The sequence below is a fragment of the Lutra lutra genome, chromosome 8, assembly GCF_902655055.1.
Source record: "Lutra lutra chromosome 8, mLutLut1.2, whole genome shotgun sequence".
Lineage (NCBI taxonomy): Eukaryota > Metazoa > Chordata > Mammalia > Carnivora > Mustelidae > Lutra > Lutra lutra.
This window is the reverse complement of record NC_062285.1, coordinates 6,259,660-6,271,883: the sequence shown is the minus strand read 5'-3', so window position 1 is coordinate 6,271,883 and position 12,224 is coordinate 6,259,660. Positions and strand designations below refer to the sequence as shown.

General features: G+C 47.7%; 1 protein-coding gene across 7 annotated transcripts in view; it reads left to right on the top strand.

Annotated features, from left to right (window-relative positions):
• The window catches only part of SFMBT2 (Scm like with four mbt domains 2), a 224,946-nt gene that overhangs the window by 193,013 nt on the left and 19,709 nt on the right, over nt 1-12,224 (top strand). For all 7 annotated transcript variants that reach the window (XM_047740302.1, XM_047740296.1, XM_047740300.1 and 4 more), the window contains one exon: nt 5,646-5,755. In XM_047740302.1, the coding sequence (XP_047596258.1) occupies nt 5,646-5,755 (110 nt within the window). The remainder of the gene's footprint in view (nt 1-5,645; nt 5,756-12,224) is intronic.

Sequence of the window (12,224 nt, the reverse complement as noted above, 5' to 3'; positions counted from 1 at the left end):
CTGGGATTCAGGAAGCCCCGGAGAGGCTGGTGTCTTGGAGGTAGAGGAGAGGGTGCTCACCAAGGAAGGTGTGAGGGCACTGCCTCGAGCCACCAGCAGGGCTGGATAAGAGCAGAACCAAGGATGGCTGTTCTTCGGTGATGCGGGCACGTTGTGGGCGTGGGAGTGCCCCTGGATGGGTGCTGGAGAGTGCTGGAGGAGAGGAGGACCCCCGAGTGCAGACAGTCTAGAAAGAGAAGGGAGAGTGACCAAGGTGGCTGCAGGAAGATGAGAGAGGAAGGGAGAGTTGTCACGGTTGAGGGTGGGACCATGGACTGGTTTCTGCAGGAAGGGAAGCTGTCCCACGGAGGAGGGAAGTTGATGGTGTAGGAGAGGCGGGTGGCTGGTCTGCTCGGGCTGCTGCAGCCGACGCCACAGACGTGCTCAGAGAGCAGACATGTGTGCCTCACAGCTCTGGAGGCAGGAACCTGAGGTTGGGGTGCCCGTAGAGCAGGTCCTGCTTTGCATGGGGCTGGCTGCCTCTTCGTGGTGTCCTCACACGGTGGGAGAGAGAATAGGCGCTTGGGTCTCTTCTCACAAAGTTATACTCCAGCACAGGGGTGCCAACCTCATGACCTCATGGAGCCCTAATCTTCCCCCAAGGGCCCCATCCCTAATGCCTTCACATGGAGGTTAGCATTTCAACATGTGAATAGGGGCTGGGGTGCACAGTGTTCAGTCCAGAGCAGAAGGGAAAACTATAGGGTGAAGAATATTCTGGAAAGCATTTGGGGCTCTAGGATATGTCGCTGATGATAGAGGGCAGAATGGATGCATTGGGAGCGCACTGAGGGGCTTGAGATTGGGTCATACTAGGGGGAAATGCAGAGTCATATGGGAACAGATTCTGGGTGTAAAGAATGTTCTAGAAGTGATGGGTTTCTGGTGACTGAGGTGAATGAAGATTTAGGGTCTGGTGGGATTCTCCTGTTGGCCTTCCAGGGGGAGGTAGAGAATTCCTGGGAATTATAGTCTCTTTTGGGAAATGATCTTTCAATCAAGTTGAAGTGATGAAGCCAGGAGTTCATTGGCGTGGGATTGGGTTGGAGGAAAGGCTACCTACCAGGGCAGCCCAGGGGCTTCCTAGCCTTGCTGCTGGGACAGAGGGAGCACCTCCACTCCAGAGTAGTGGGCTGCCAGGGGAGGTCAGCCTTCCGTTGAGGATCGAATGAAAGTCGAAATCAGTTTTGGCCAAAGCAGTAGAGTTCTCCACTTGGTAAAACATCTAATTATTATTGTTAGCAGTAACATTTTTGCAACAACAAAAGGGGTGAGGAACATAAAGTTTGTCATTAGATAATATTTAGTATTATATGCAGCATTTGCAAAGGAATGTGCATAGGGCCATCAGTTTTTGAGGAGACGAAATGAAAACATGTAGTTTTCAGGAGTAAATCACTTGAAAAGGTTCTTTCTTTTCTGAGGCTCAAAACCCTATGGATGGAGAAACTGCTGATTAAGCAGGAACAATTCTTTATCATTTTACAGGGGAATAAAAACAACGAACCTATTTATAAAACTAGCTCCATTCCATCTGATTTTGAACTTGAAAAGGAGAAATGTTTGAGGCCCACAAGGGCCTTTGATGGTCCCAGTTCCTGTAAAAAGCGAATTATTGTAACCATGGCTCTTGGAGGCGCTGCAGAGAAAGGTCTGTTGGGGCAAAGTGAGCATGTGGGGGAGGCTGCTTTGTGTCCAGATCCTTTTTCTGACCTCTCGACCTCCCCAAGAGGGAATATTCTCCTTCATGTTTCTACAGGAGCCAGTCTCCCCCAAAGAGAGGCCTCCCCACAGTCACTAGAATTTAGCAAATTACATACTTTCAAAGTTGAGAATCTGTCTCTTTTCCATTAAATCAGCCGAACTCAAGCTGTGGGAGCCATATTTGCTTTCTAAAGTGTTTTCTGATTTTGACACTCAGAGAAATAATTTTCTTATTAAGTGGTTCTCTGCACTTTCAACATTGTTCTGACTTTGATCATATGATACAGTTGAGGTTGGAAATTATCTAAATTACTTTGGTGTTTTGGGAGTTTTCATGACCGTGGATATGAAAGGAAATCATGGAATCACGTAATTTCATGATGTGAACAAAAAAAAATTCCCACCAATTTACATAATCTTCTGAGCGCCCGAAAGGGGAGGCGTTGGGGGAAGAAACCCACATTGGTCGAGCGGCTCCTGTGTGCCCCACACGATGTGCAGAGTGAGTTCCTGTGGCTGGCATGGCCTACCTGTGTTCTCCCTCCACTGACCCCCTCCCCACCCCCACACACCTGACCCACTCCCCACTTTCTGCATAAGCACTTGTCCCTGCAGAGCAGAGGGAGGGAAAGCAAGGAGAGAGGTGCTGCAGGCCCAGGCGATGGAACGCAGAGCTGGATTCCTCAGAGACCCAGTGAGACGCGAATGCTAATTGGATTTGGTGGCAGGTCCTCGGTGACCTTCCCAGAGCACTCGTGTGTCGTGGTTGAAGAGGAATCGGATTTGGGTCAGTCGAGAATGGAATTGAAGCAGCAGAATTTAAAAGTACAGAGTACTTTTATGAGAAGTTGTGTTCTGAAAAGGAATCGGTGGCAAGGAAGTCCAGGAGCTTTGACACAGAGTTATTTTGCAAAGTTGTGAAGACTGACACATCCATGGGGGCTGGCGGGGATAGGGAGGTGGACAGTTTTTTTTTATGGCTTGGCAAGGACTGGGTTAATACTGAGATTTGGGCTACCTTTAAACATTTTTTGTGTGCCAAGATGTGATCGCTTTTATTTTTCATGACATTCCTGTTGTAGAGAAGGAAAATCTCTACTTTTAGGTTTAGTGACTGGGACACGTGAATTAAAGTGACCACAAAACACATCAGTAGGAGGAAAGGTTTATGTTGTGTGCACAGGGGCTCACAGAAAATAAGTGAAAACCCAGGGAGGCCATTATGCTTGAGATGTTTCCGTACCATTTTAACAAACGGCAGTGCAGTGAGAAGAGGGGAGAGACCGAGGAAAAGGGGTTCAGGCTTCTAGGGTGCTAAACTGTGGGAAGGCAAGTATAAGGGAGACTAATGGAAGTTGAGGTTTCTTTTAGTAAAGTTGGTTTCTGCAGAGTCATCTCAGGGACATCTTGCTTTCTCCAGTGACAAGGGTTGCTCTCCTCTTCCTCCTCCGGGTATGAAGGGACACCTGGGCCCTGCTTCTAGGCAGAAAAGGGCAGAATGGAGAGTTCCTCCTGTGTGTAGTTCTCAGTTGCCTTCAACTCAAAATAATCCTATGCCAAAATGGCATATTTTGGGTGGAATGTTCTGATCCCCTTATGAGCCAGATAAATGGCAGTGTCCCCATCATACAGGAGGAAAGCCAGTCGGGCACCCCAAGAACTCATCCTTCTACAGGATGGAACTGGGGTTCAAGCCCAGATCTGTTCACCAGCAGAGGTGAGACTTCTGTGTGAGGTGTGTTCTCCACCATCCATGTCATGGACTCCAAGAAGCCGAGGGAAGGCTGCGTGGAGCATGAGTTTCCTCCTGGAGTTACCCAACACCTGTAGGCGCGTTTCTTGGGAATAGTGTTTATTAACTTCACACCCGCATCCTGCTAGCTAATTGGGGGCAGGGTCCACGCAACCCCTTGTGATGAAGGGCGTAATCCAGTGACCTGAGTCACCGTGTGGTACAGGGAGCAGTAATTCTGACTCTGGACGGTGGTACCAGCTGCCAACCGAGTTGTTTTCCTAGAGGTAATTGTCATACGCTAAGATGTCACGAGCAGAAGAACGATTGAGCTCACAGTCCCAAAGTCTGATAGCGAGCCTGCTGAATTTGGCAGCGCGTGGTGTGGCATCGGAAATGCCGTGGGAAAATTGTTCAATATTGGACGCTTTTGACAACTTAATGGCTGCCTGTTCCCAGGCTGAATGGAACTCTGGAAGGCATTTTCTTCTCACCGTCTCCAAATACATTTCGTTCTGCAGCGAATAACATGTAGCTCTGGGCCCTTGCTCGTGAAACACAATGGAAAGAATTGGTTTAAATTTTATTGTCTGTTGATAAATACTTTGTGCATTATTTCAGCCAATTCTAATTGGATTTATTTTTAAACTCGATTTCTGCAAATGGTACTGACAGTAAACAATAAAATCAGATGATTATTCTAACACGGAAAACATAAACACTGCAAAACTGCTTGTATGGCCTTGTTCTGGCCTCTTAGTGCCTCGGCTGAGCGGATGGCCCATGGGCTCCTGCCAGGGATTTATAGGAACCTGGCAACATAGCGGAGTGCTTACCCGGCTCAGAAAAGACACTTGCATGCTCATTGCACCGTTTGAAATACTGTAAAGATTGATTCTTCTGTTATAATAGGGAGCTTTGTTGTTTTTCAGAATTAAATCAGGGTGCAGAGCACGCCAGTGCCACAGACACTGCGATGGAAAAATCCGGGCTACATATGTCGATCTCCATCCTCCCCTGATACCATGCGGTGTCCTCCCTAAAGGCAGCAGGGGCTTTGGCAGGAACTCCAGTCATGGCATTTCTCACCCCCCCCCCCAGGGGTGTGTGTTTTGCTCAGAAACCTGTAACAGGAGCTCAGGGCCTGGAAGGTTCCCCTCAAGGAAGGAAGACCCCGCAGGCATGCCAGGCACAGTGACCTGTTCCTGCTGCCACTACGGGGTCTCACATGTGGCGGATCCTCAGCAAGGGGTCTCTCGGGCAACTTCACAGTGTGGGGGGGGGGGGTCCTTTGGAGGCTGCATTGTACCTCCTGTTCTTCACGCGGTAGGTCCAAGTGGCAGCAGCTCTGGAACGTGCCAGAACTTGCAGACATTTGTGGTTAATGATGACCGGCTTACAGAAGTGCGGGGGCTGCCCCGTGGGATCTGAATTCTGTGGCCTTTCCGTTCAAGGGGCACATCAAGGTTAATAGGAATGTGGGACCTTCGCAGAGCCCGCATGGGTTCACAGAGCGGAATGTCCCGTCTTTCTGGGAGTGTTACAGGAGGCACCGACCACCGGTGGACTTCCTTGGGCTGGGAATTGGGAATAAAGGTGAGGTTTTAGGAAATAGGAGACGGGAGAGTATTGGTTACTCCACACGGTCCTTCGAAGCACTTGCATCTCAGAGCACTGTCCTCCTGTGAATCATCCATATACTGAGCTGGCGTCAGGTGATTTTCAGATACTTGATTCGTCTCCGGACAGATATCTGAAGTCTGCTCAGAATTGTCGGTGCAAATCTGTTCTGTTGCCTCCGTCCCACTGATTCCTTTTGAAATTTATTTTCAAAAATGAAAAATTCTCAGTAGCCGATCCCATTGCGATGTAACGCCGTTGGCTCTTTAGAGGAAATAGATCCGCTTTTCTTCAGTCAGACACGACAGGGAGGGTCTGCTGTCCCCTCTGGCCAGTGGTCCACACGCCCGCCAGAGGGACTGGATTTTGCCACTCTCTAGACCCCGTGGGTGGTGAGCTGAGTCGTTGTCCGGCTGCGGAAAATGCTCTGCCCCACTTAGCAGATGTGTGCAGCCCATGCGCGTTGTCCGCCGGGTGGTTGGGGCAGCGTTCTCGTCTTAGCAGGGGTGGATACAGCTGAAGTTCATTGCTGCTCTTTTCTCCCCCACAGGTTCTTAGCATGATCATCAATGCGGCTTACAAGCCTGGAAGGGTGTTGAGAGAATTACAGCTGGTGGAAGATCCACATTGGAATTTTCAGGAGGAGACCCTGAAGGCAAAGTAGGTGTTCTCAGTTCTGGGAAACAAGGTCTGGTAAGCGCCTGCTCCTTTGAAACTTGTCCTTCCTCTTCCTGACACAGCCCGCAGAAGTGGCAACAAATGGGAGGGGCCGTCATTCTTTAGTTCTGGGCGCTGTGTACAGATTTATTGGTGTTTCTGTTTCACGGAGTTGCCTTAAGCCTTGGGATTCCGGAACTAAAGGAGAGATTTAACTGTAACTTTGTTGTGATAAACGTTCAGAGTCAGAATGTCCTGTGTTTCAGGGCCAACAGATTATTTGATCAGAAGGGGAACAGTTATGAAAGAGAGGATATCTGTTGTCATTATTTGTGATTCACGGACAACTCTTAACATTCGATACCGTGAGGAGCTCTGCCAGACACAGATAGAAGTTCTTTGCTCTGAGAGTTGGCTGTGTTAAAAGATAAAAAAAACCCGATCCTCTGCTTGGTTTCGGTGAATGGGCTGTGGGTTGAAATGTAGTTGTTCCCTCTTATTTGCAAACAGGCTAACTGGAAAGATGGTATTTTGGCCTTGCTCTAAGTTTCTCGAGCTCTGAAGTTGACGGCCCCTGCTGGATTGATAAGCTTGAGCACGGTGTTTAGAAGGCGGAGAGCAGAAGGTCCATTTGTTAAGATAATTTTCTATAATAATCGCTTTGACTTTGGGTCCTTGGTATTCGTTTAGCTTTTCCGCAGAATAGATCTGACTGGTCAGCTTGTTGTGGAACAGTGTCCTCCCGTATCTTCAGATGTGACATTTGGGAAATGAGATCTTTCTGAGCAGGGACGCACGTTCCGCAACGAGAGTGTGGCTGAGCCCCCTTTTAAAGAAAGCACCTGTCCTGCTCATGTGAAAGTTGAGGGATGTGAAGTGGTTTGTTTGACCGGTTTTATCCTCCCCTGTGGTTTACTGACCACGCTGGTCCTGAGTAAGGATGGCGGGATGCCCCTCGGCTACTCTCCATTCGCTGTCTTCTCCACTCAGCATTTCCTAGTTTCTTTTTTGATCACGTCTGTAATTTTAGACGCCATAAATGTCATTTGTGGTCTAACGATGCACTGCCAAGTCACAGGCATCAGAGGGAATGCGCGTTAGTTGGGAGAACGTTTATTTGTGTGAAGTGGCTTATCGGTGAGAGGTGGCACGTATCTCCTCCTTCCCGAGAAGTATTTAAATGAGCCTCCCCATAAATTACCTGAGAGGCTATGATTAATGGGAAAAATTAATGATCTCTTCCAGCCATACTAAATCTTTTCCTTCTGTAATTAGTGTGGTTTGTTAACGTTTTACTTTTTTTTAGTAGAAATAAATGTAAGCAACTGAATTTATTTAAAAAAAAAATAAATGCACGAGCAGAAAAAACTAAAGCAGGTTTTTCGCCAGCTGAATGTTCCTTACCTTTCTGCTTCATCTGAGGGGGAGATCAGCAGCACCTCGACCTTTTCTAAGGTCAGTGCCCCGGAAAGTGGTGGCCAAAAACGCAACCATGTGTTGGTACAGAGAAACACTTGCTTTGAACAGTTTCTGTAAGATTCCGTACCTCCCAAACACACCTCACGGATGAGGAAATAGGACAGGGACAAAAATCTTAAACCCCGTTAAAATCGCCCCTGTTGCTAAACGAGCCAGAAAGTTGCTCCAGGTACCAGAATGATAGAGTTAATTTTGCGGTGTTGGCACTCATTTTCACGTTACCAGGTCGATCAGAGCGTTTATGAAATCCAGCCTCATACAGTCAAAACTGACACGGGCAGTCAGCCCTGCCTGGTCACGAAGGCGATGTGTTACCTATTAGATCGTAGACGATGGGGAGTTCCTTAAGCTGGATCTTACGTGGCAGCTTACAACGAGAATGTGTCTGTCTGCCCTGGGTTTCGAGAGTTCTGGATCACGGTGGCGTCTCAAAAGCAGCCTCTGATGATGACAGATTTACAGGTGGGAGGGAGTGTTCCTTCTAAGGGTACTGTGTGCTGAGTCCCCTCTTGCTTCTGATGTAAAATGACAACATTTTAGATCTTGACAACTTGGCTGTTTTCTTTAGCGCAAATGAGAGGAGAGAGCCCGGACTTCTTCCCATTTTGCTGAAAGGCTGAAACGCATCCTGTCCTGAATAAATTAACCTCCTAGAGATGGGGACTCGCATTTAAGGCATTTGGTTGTCTGGGTCCCTGTCCTCCAATGACCGTATCACAGGGAGTGCTTTCAGGGGGAAAGGACAGTAGATCATCAACTCTGGGGTTTGGGAGGGCAGTCGCTGAGCAGTTGGGGTTTCTGGCTCGTTCTTCCTCGTCTGAAGAGAAAAGACCCATTTTCTTGAGAGGATGGAGGTGCCGTTGAAAAGGTTTGACCTGTGCGTAGGAGAAAAACTTAACATCGTCATCTTCTGTCCCTTGATGATTTTCCCCCTATTTATCTAACAGCCACATCGTTTATACTTAAAGAACTTAACTGCAGTATTGAGCAGCGGGTAAGGAGTCTGTATCGAGAGTCTTCAGCTTATAATTGAAAGGCAAAATCCAGGTAGCTCTGGTTCCAAAGAGAAAGTAGGTTCTTACGTAGTTCATTCAGCAGTCCTGGAAGAGAACATTTCTCTCCAGTGCATTTCCATATACTAAATTGACCTACATTAGTTTGAATTTCAGGAGGAAGAATTTAGGCTATACATTGGGATAAAAAAAAAAAAATAATTTCAACCATGCGCATCTAGAGACATTTAAATGTTTTCCGACATGTTCTAGAATCTTCTTGGGGGGGGAGAAAGACTGTTAACTCTGCTTTGAGGGGCTTTTGTGATCTTCTTTATAAAATCTAGGTAAAGGCTTAATACATTTTCCCAGTCCTTTGTTATAGTTACTCAGAATACTTAAAGAGGAATTGTCCTCTGTAACTGGAGGGAATGAGACTTCTTTATCACTTAGGCAGATGCAGGGGAAATCACAACTTCGAGGTGAGTCACACTTGGCTCTATAGAAACGATAGTTTGGTTTCTTTTTCATAAGCAGTTACTGATTTTTTATGTGTTTCTATTTCCCTTTTTTTTTTTTTTTTGGTCTTTTACTCGTGCTTCTATTTTGTGAGTAGCAAGATGTAATATTTGGCAACAAAATGATTTGTGTGGAAAAGGAGTTGGAAACAGACTTTTCGTTGAAAAAAAATTATTAGTTTGTTCATTTGTTAATTTTTACCTCGCTCAGATTTGTGCGATCGCTCTCCTGAAAACATGCCGTAAACATTCCAGGAAGCAGGCGCTGAACCAGTTTGTGGAACACAAGCCCGAGTTCCTGTGCGCGCTTCAGTTCCTCAGGTTATGGGCCTGGTGTTTCTGCTTCCGACACAGACCGGTTTAGGGTGTTCTGAATTGGATGGCGTCTTTCCGAAATAAGCGCACACATACCCCCTTTCTTACTCAGAGTTCTCATTCCTTGAAGTGCGGGAATCTAGAAAAAAGGCAGAAGTTTCTGAACGGTTGTGTCTCATAAGACCAGAAGCCAGTGAACCAGAGCGTTGCCCGTAGTTCTGAAGATCACAGAGATGTGGCGATGAAGGAAAGGCTCGCTTCTGTAGGAAGTCAGGACCATAGCTCACTGTGGCTAAGGAGCGGAGTGATGGTCTCCCAGCACGTGAAGCTTCTCTGTCTCCGCAGAGTTGAGTTCTTACTTCAGAATTCTTCTGCAGGTCATGGATTCAGCCTGCGGGAGTAGAACCTGGTTTTACGCTCTGACACCCCCATCGCTGCCTCACCAAGTTCTGTTAGAAGGTCTTGCTCTGGGGTCATTTTGCAAGTGAATGATAGAACTTAGGCCAAGTTGGAGTCCTCCCTCTTGGATCCTCCTGGAATTCAAGAGTGGATTGTTACATCAGTGTTGGGTTTTTCACTCTGTATTTCCTTTTGGCTCAAAATCCATTTTGGGTTTTTCTCAGGGGGAAGAGGTGAATATTTTCCAGCATCCTTGTTTCTCTGTCTTCATCTCTCTTTCTCCACCCTGCCTGATGTACTCACACGTGGAAATAAACCCCCACTTTGATTGGAAGGAAGATACTGGAAGACCATTCATACTTACTTCTTGATGGCAAGAAGAAAAAAACCTTTTCTGTACCCTGTAATGTTCAGTTCCTGGGAGCCTGCAAATTAAACTGACAGAGGACTGATGAGCAAGAGAAAAGACTTTACTCACAGGTGCACCAATGCACTCACACAGGAGTGCTTCCTGATGAGGAACTTGAAGGGACAGTTAGGATCTGGAGCTTATGTGTATGTTACCCCTAGCTTAGTAGGGGAAAGAGAGTATGGAGCAAAGGCCCTTAGGGGAAGAACAAATAGGTTTCTTTCTTTCTTTCTTTCTTCTTTTTTTAAGATTTTATTTATTTTTTTGACAGAGAGAGAGCGATCACAAGTAGGCAGAGAGGCAGGCAGAGAGAGAGGGGGAAACAGGCTCCCTGCCGAGCAGAGAGCCCGATGCGGGGCTCAATCCCAGGACCCTGAGATCATGACCTGAGCCTAAGGCAGAGACTTAACCCACTGAGCCACCCAGGCGCCCCCAAATAGGTTTCTTTATGAAAGACATAGGAGTTTTTAGGAGAACAAATAGAAGATAAGAAAGTGTGAAAAAGTTGGTTTATGTGGGCACAAGCAGTCTTTCTTTTCCATGGCCGAGAAACTCCTCAGAGAGGATTTATGGTAGGTTTACTCTGGTCTCTCCCCTAGGGTTAGAAGCCACTCCAAAGAGGGAACTTAAGGTAGTCCTCGTTTCTCAGAAGTTTCTGCTTTTAGTCAGCTCATGGAGGCTCTGGGAAAGCGGCTTTTTGCATCTTTGGATCTCAGCCGTCTTCACCTTAAAATCGTCTCTGTGTCGGCTCTGGGGTTCTGAGCGGGTCCCTGCAGTGACAGCCGAGGAGAGGATCCCTCCTGTGTCCCTCTGCTTTCTGGCGTCCTGTGCTGTTTCATAGTGGGTGTCTGAGACCTCTGTCACCCAGCCTGTCCTCAGGCGCCCTGCTAGTAAAGACAGGATCACGTTCCGCATGTCTCTGGAGGCTCAGTAATGCAGAGGTGGACCGGGAATGGGGGCAGTCTTCAGAATGACGGGGGCGGAGCTCCTCTGTTGGCTGCTCACCACACATCTCCCTGGGTCCCTCCCTTTTTTATCTTTGCTTCCTGTCATGCTGTGTCAGTTCTGACCCAGTTGCTGTCCAGTTCTGACCCAGTGATCTTTCATTTCTTTTTCCCTCCTTCCCTCCTTTCCTCTCCCCTCCCTCCCTTCCTTCCTTCCTTCCTTCTGAGACCAGGGAGTTTTCTGCTATGTACTAGCTGGATCATGTCTTCCAGTGTTTTCCTCTCCTCACAGAACTTGTGCTCCATGCTTTAAGAACCTTACCTTGTGTTTACAACAGCCTTGCTGGTCCTTTTACTAAGTGCCCTGGCAGACGGTCCTTCCCTCCGGACTCACATTGACAGGATAAAGCAAGGAGCTTTATCCCGTGCTTTGAGCTGTTCCCCTCCCGTTCTGCCTACGGAAGTGTGTCCCTGGCATACTGTTTGTCAGCCTTTCACTATGGGGAGAGCTGCAGAACGGATTCTACTGTCACCTGCCATACAGGCTAGAGAGGGGACCGCGGTGGCGCCCCTCAGTTCGTGCCCTGGGTGCTGCCCGCCCGCCTCTCCACGTCTGGCGGAGCTCCTGACGCCTGACCTGCCCGTGATGCCCCGGGAGACAGTGAGGATCGGATGGTCACATTGTACGGAGTCTCGGAGAACACAGAAATGACCCTGTCATGTGAATGCAGTCATGCCACTAAACCCCAGCCGATGGGTATAATCCTAGAGCTGCCTTTTGCCCGTGTTTCTGGGTAGATTGGTAGTTCTGTGTGTTTAGTGCGTCTTCACGAACAAGAGTTGTACAGACACTTACCCTCATTGTTGGCCGGCTCCAAACAGGCCAGGTTACTAGTTCAGACAGGAGCCGTAAGGTCCAATGTGTCTTCCCCGCACTGCATGAAAATCCAAAAGCGAATGCCCATGCTGACCTGCAGCACTCGAAAACAGATGGAAGTCGTGGTATACACTAAGCTTAATGTAGTTTGAGTCAATATACACCTAACATTTTTACTATTTCTTCTCTATGTGTTTATCTGGAAACAATCTCAAACTTCTAGGAAAATGACATTTAAATTATATAAACAATTTATTACGATTACATTCTTTTTCCTGGTGGATTTCAGAGTGAATTGTTGGCATGATGACCCATCGCCCACCAGTCCATAACCATTTGCTACCAGCAAGGACGCTCTCCCACATAATCAGAATCAGAACGGTGGTGCACACAAGTGGTCCTCACACCGCACTCTTGTCTCCGCTGTCCTACTGTTGTCCCTCAGGCAGAACCGGGGCACTGGGCTTCCCTGTCTCTTAGGGTCCCCTTGCTCCCCAACAGTTGCTCAGACTTTTTCCTGACCTTCATGACCTTGATAT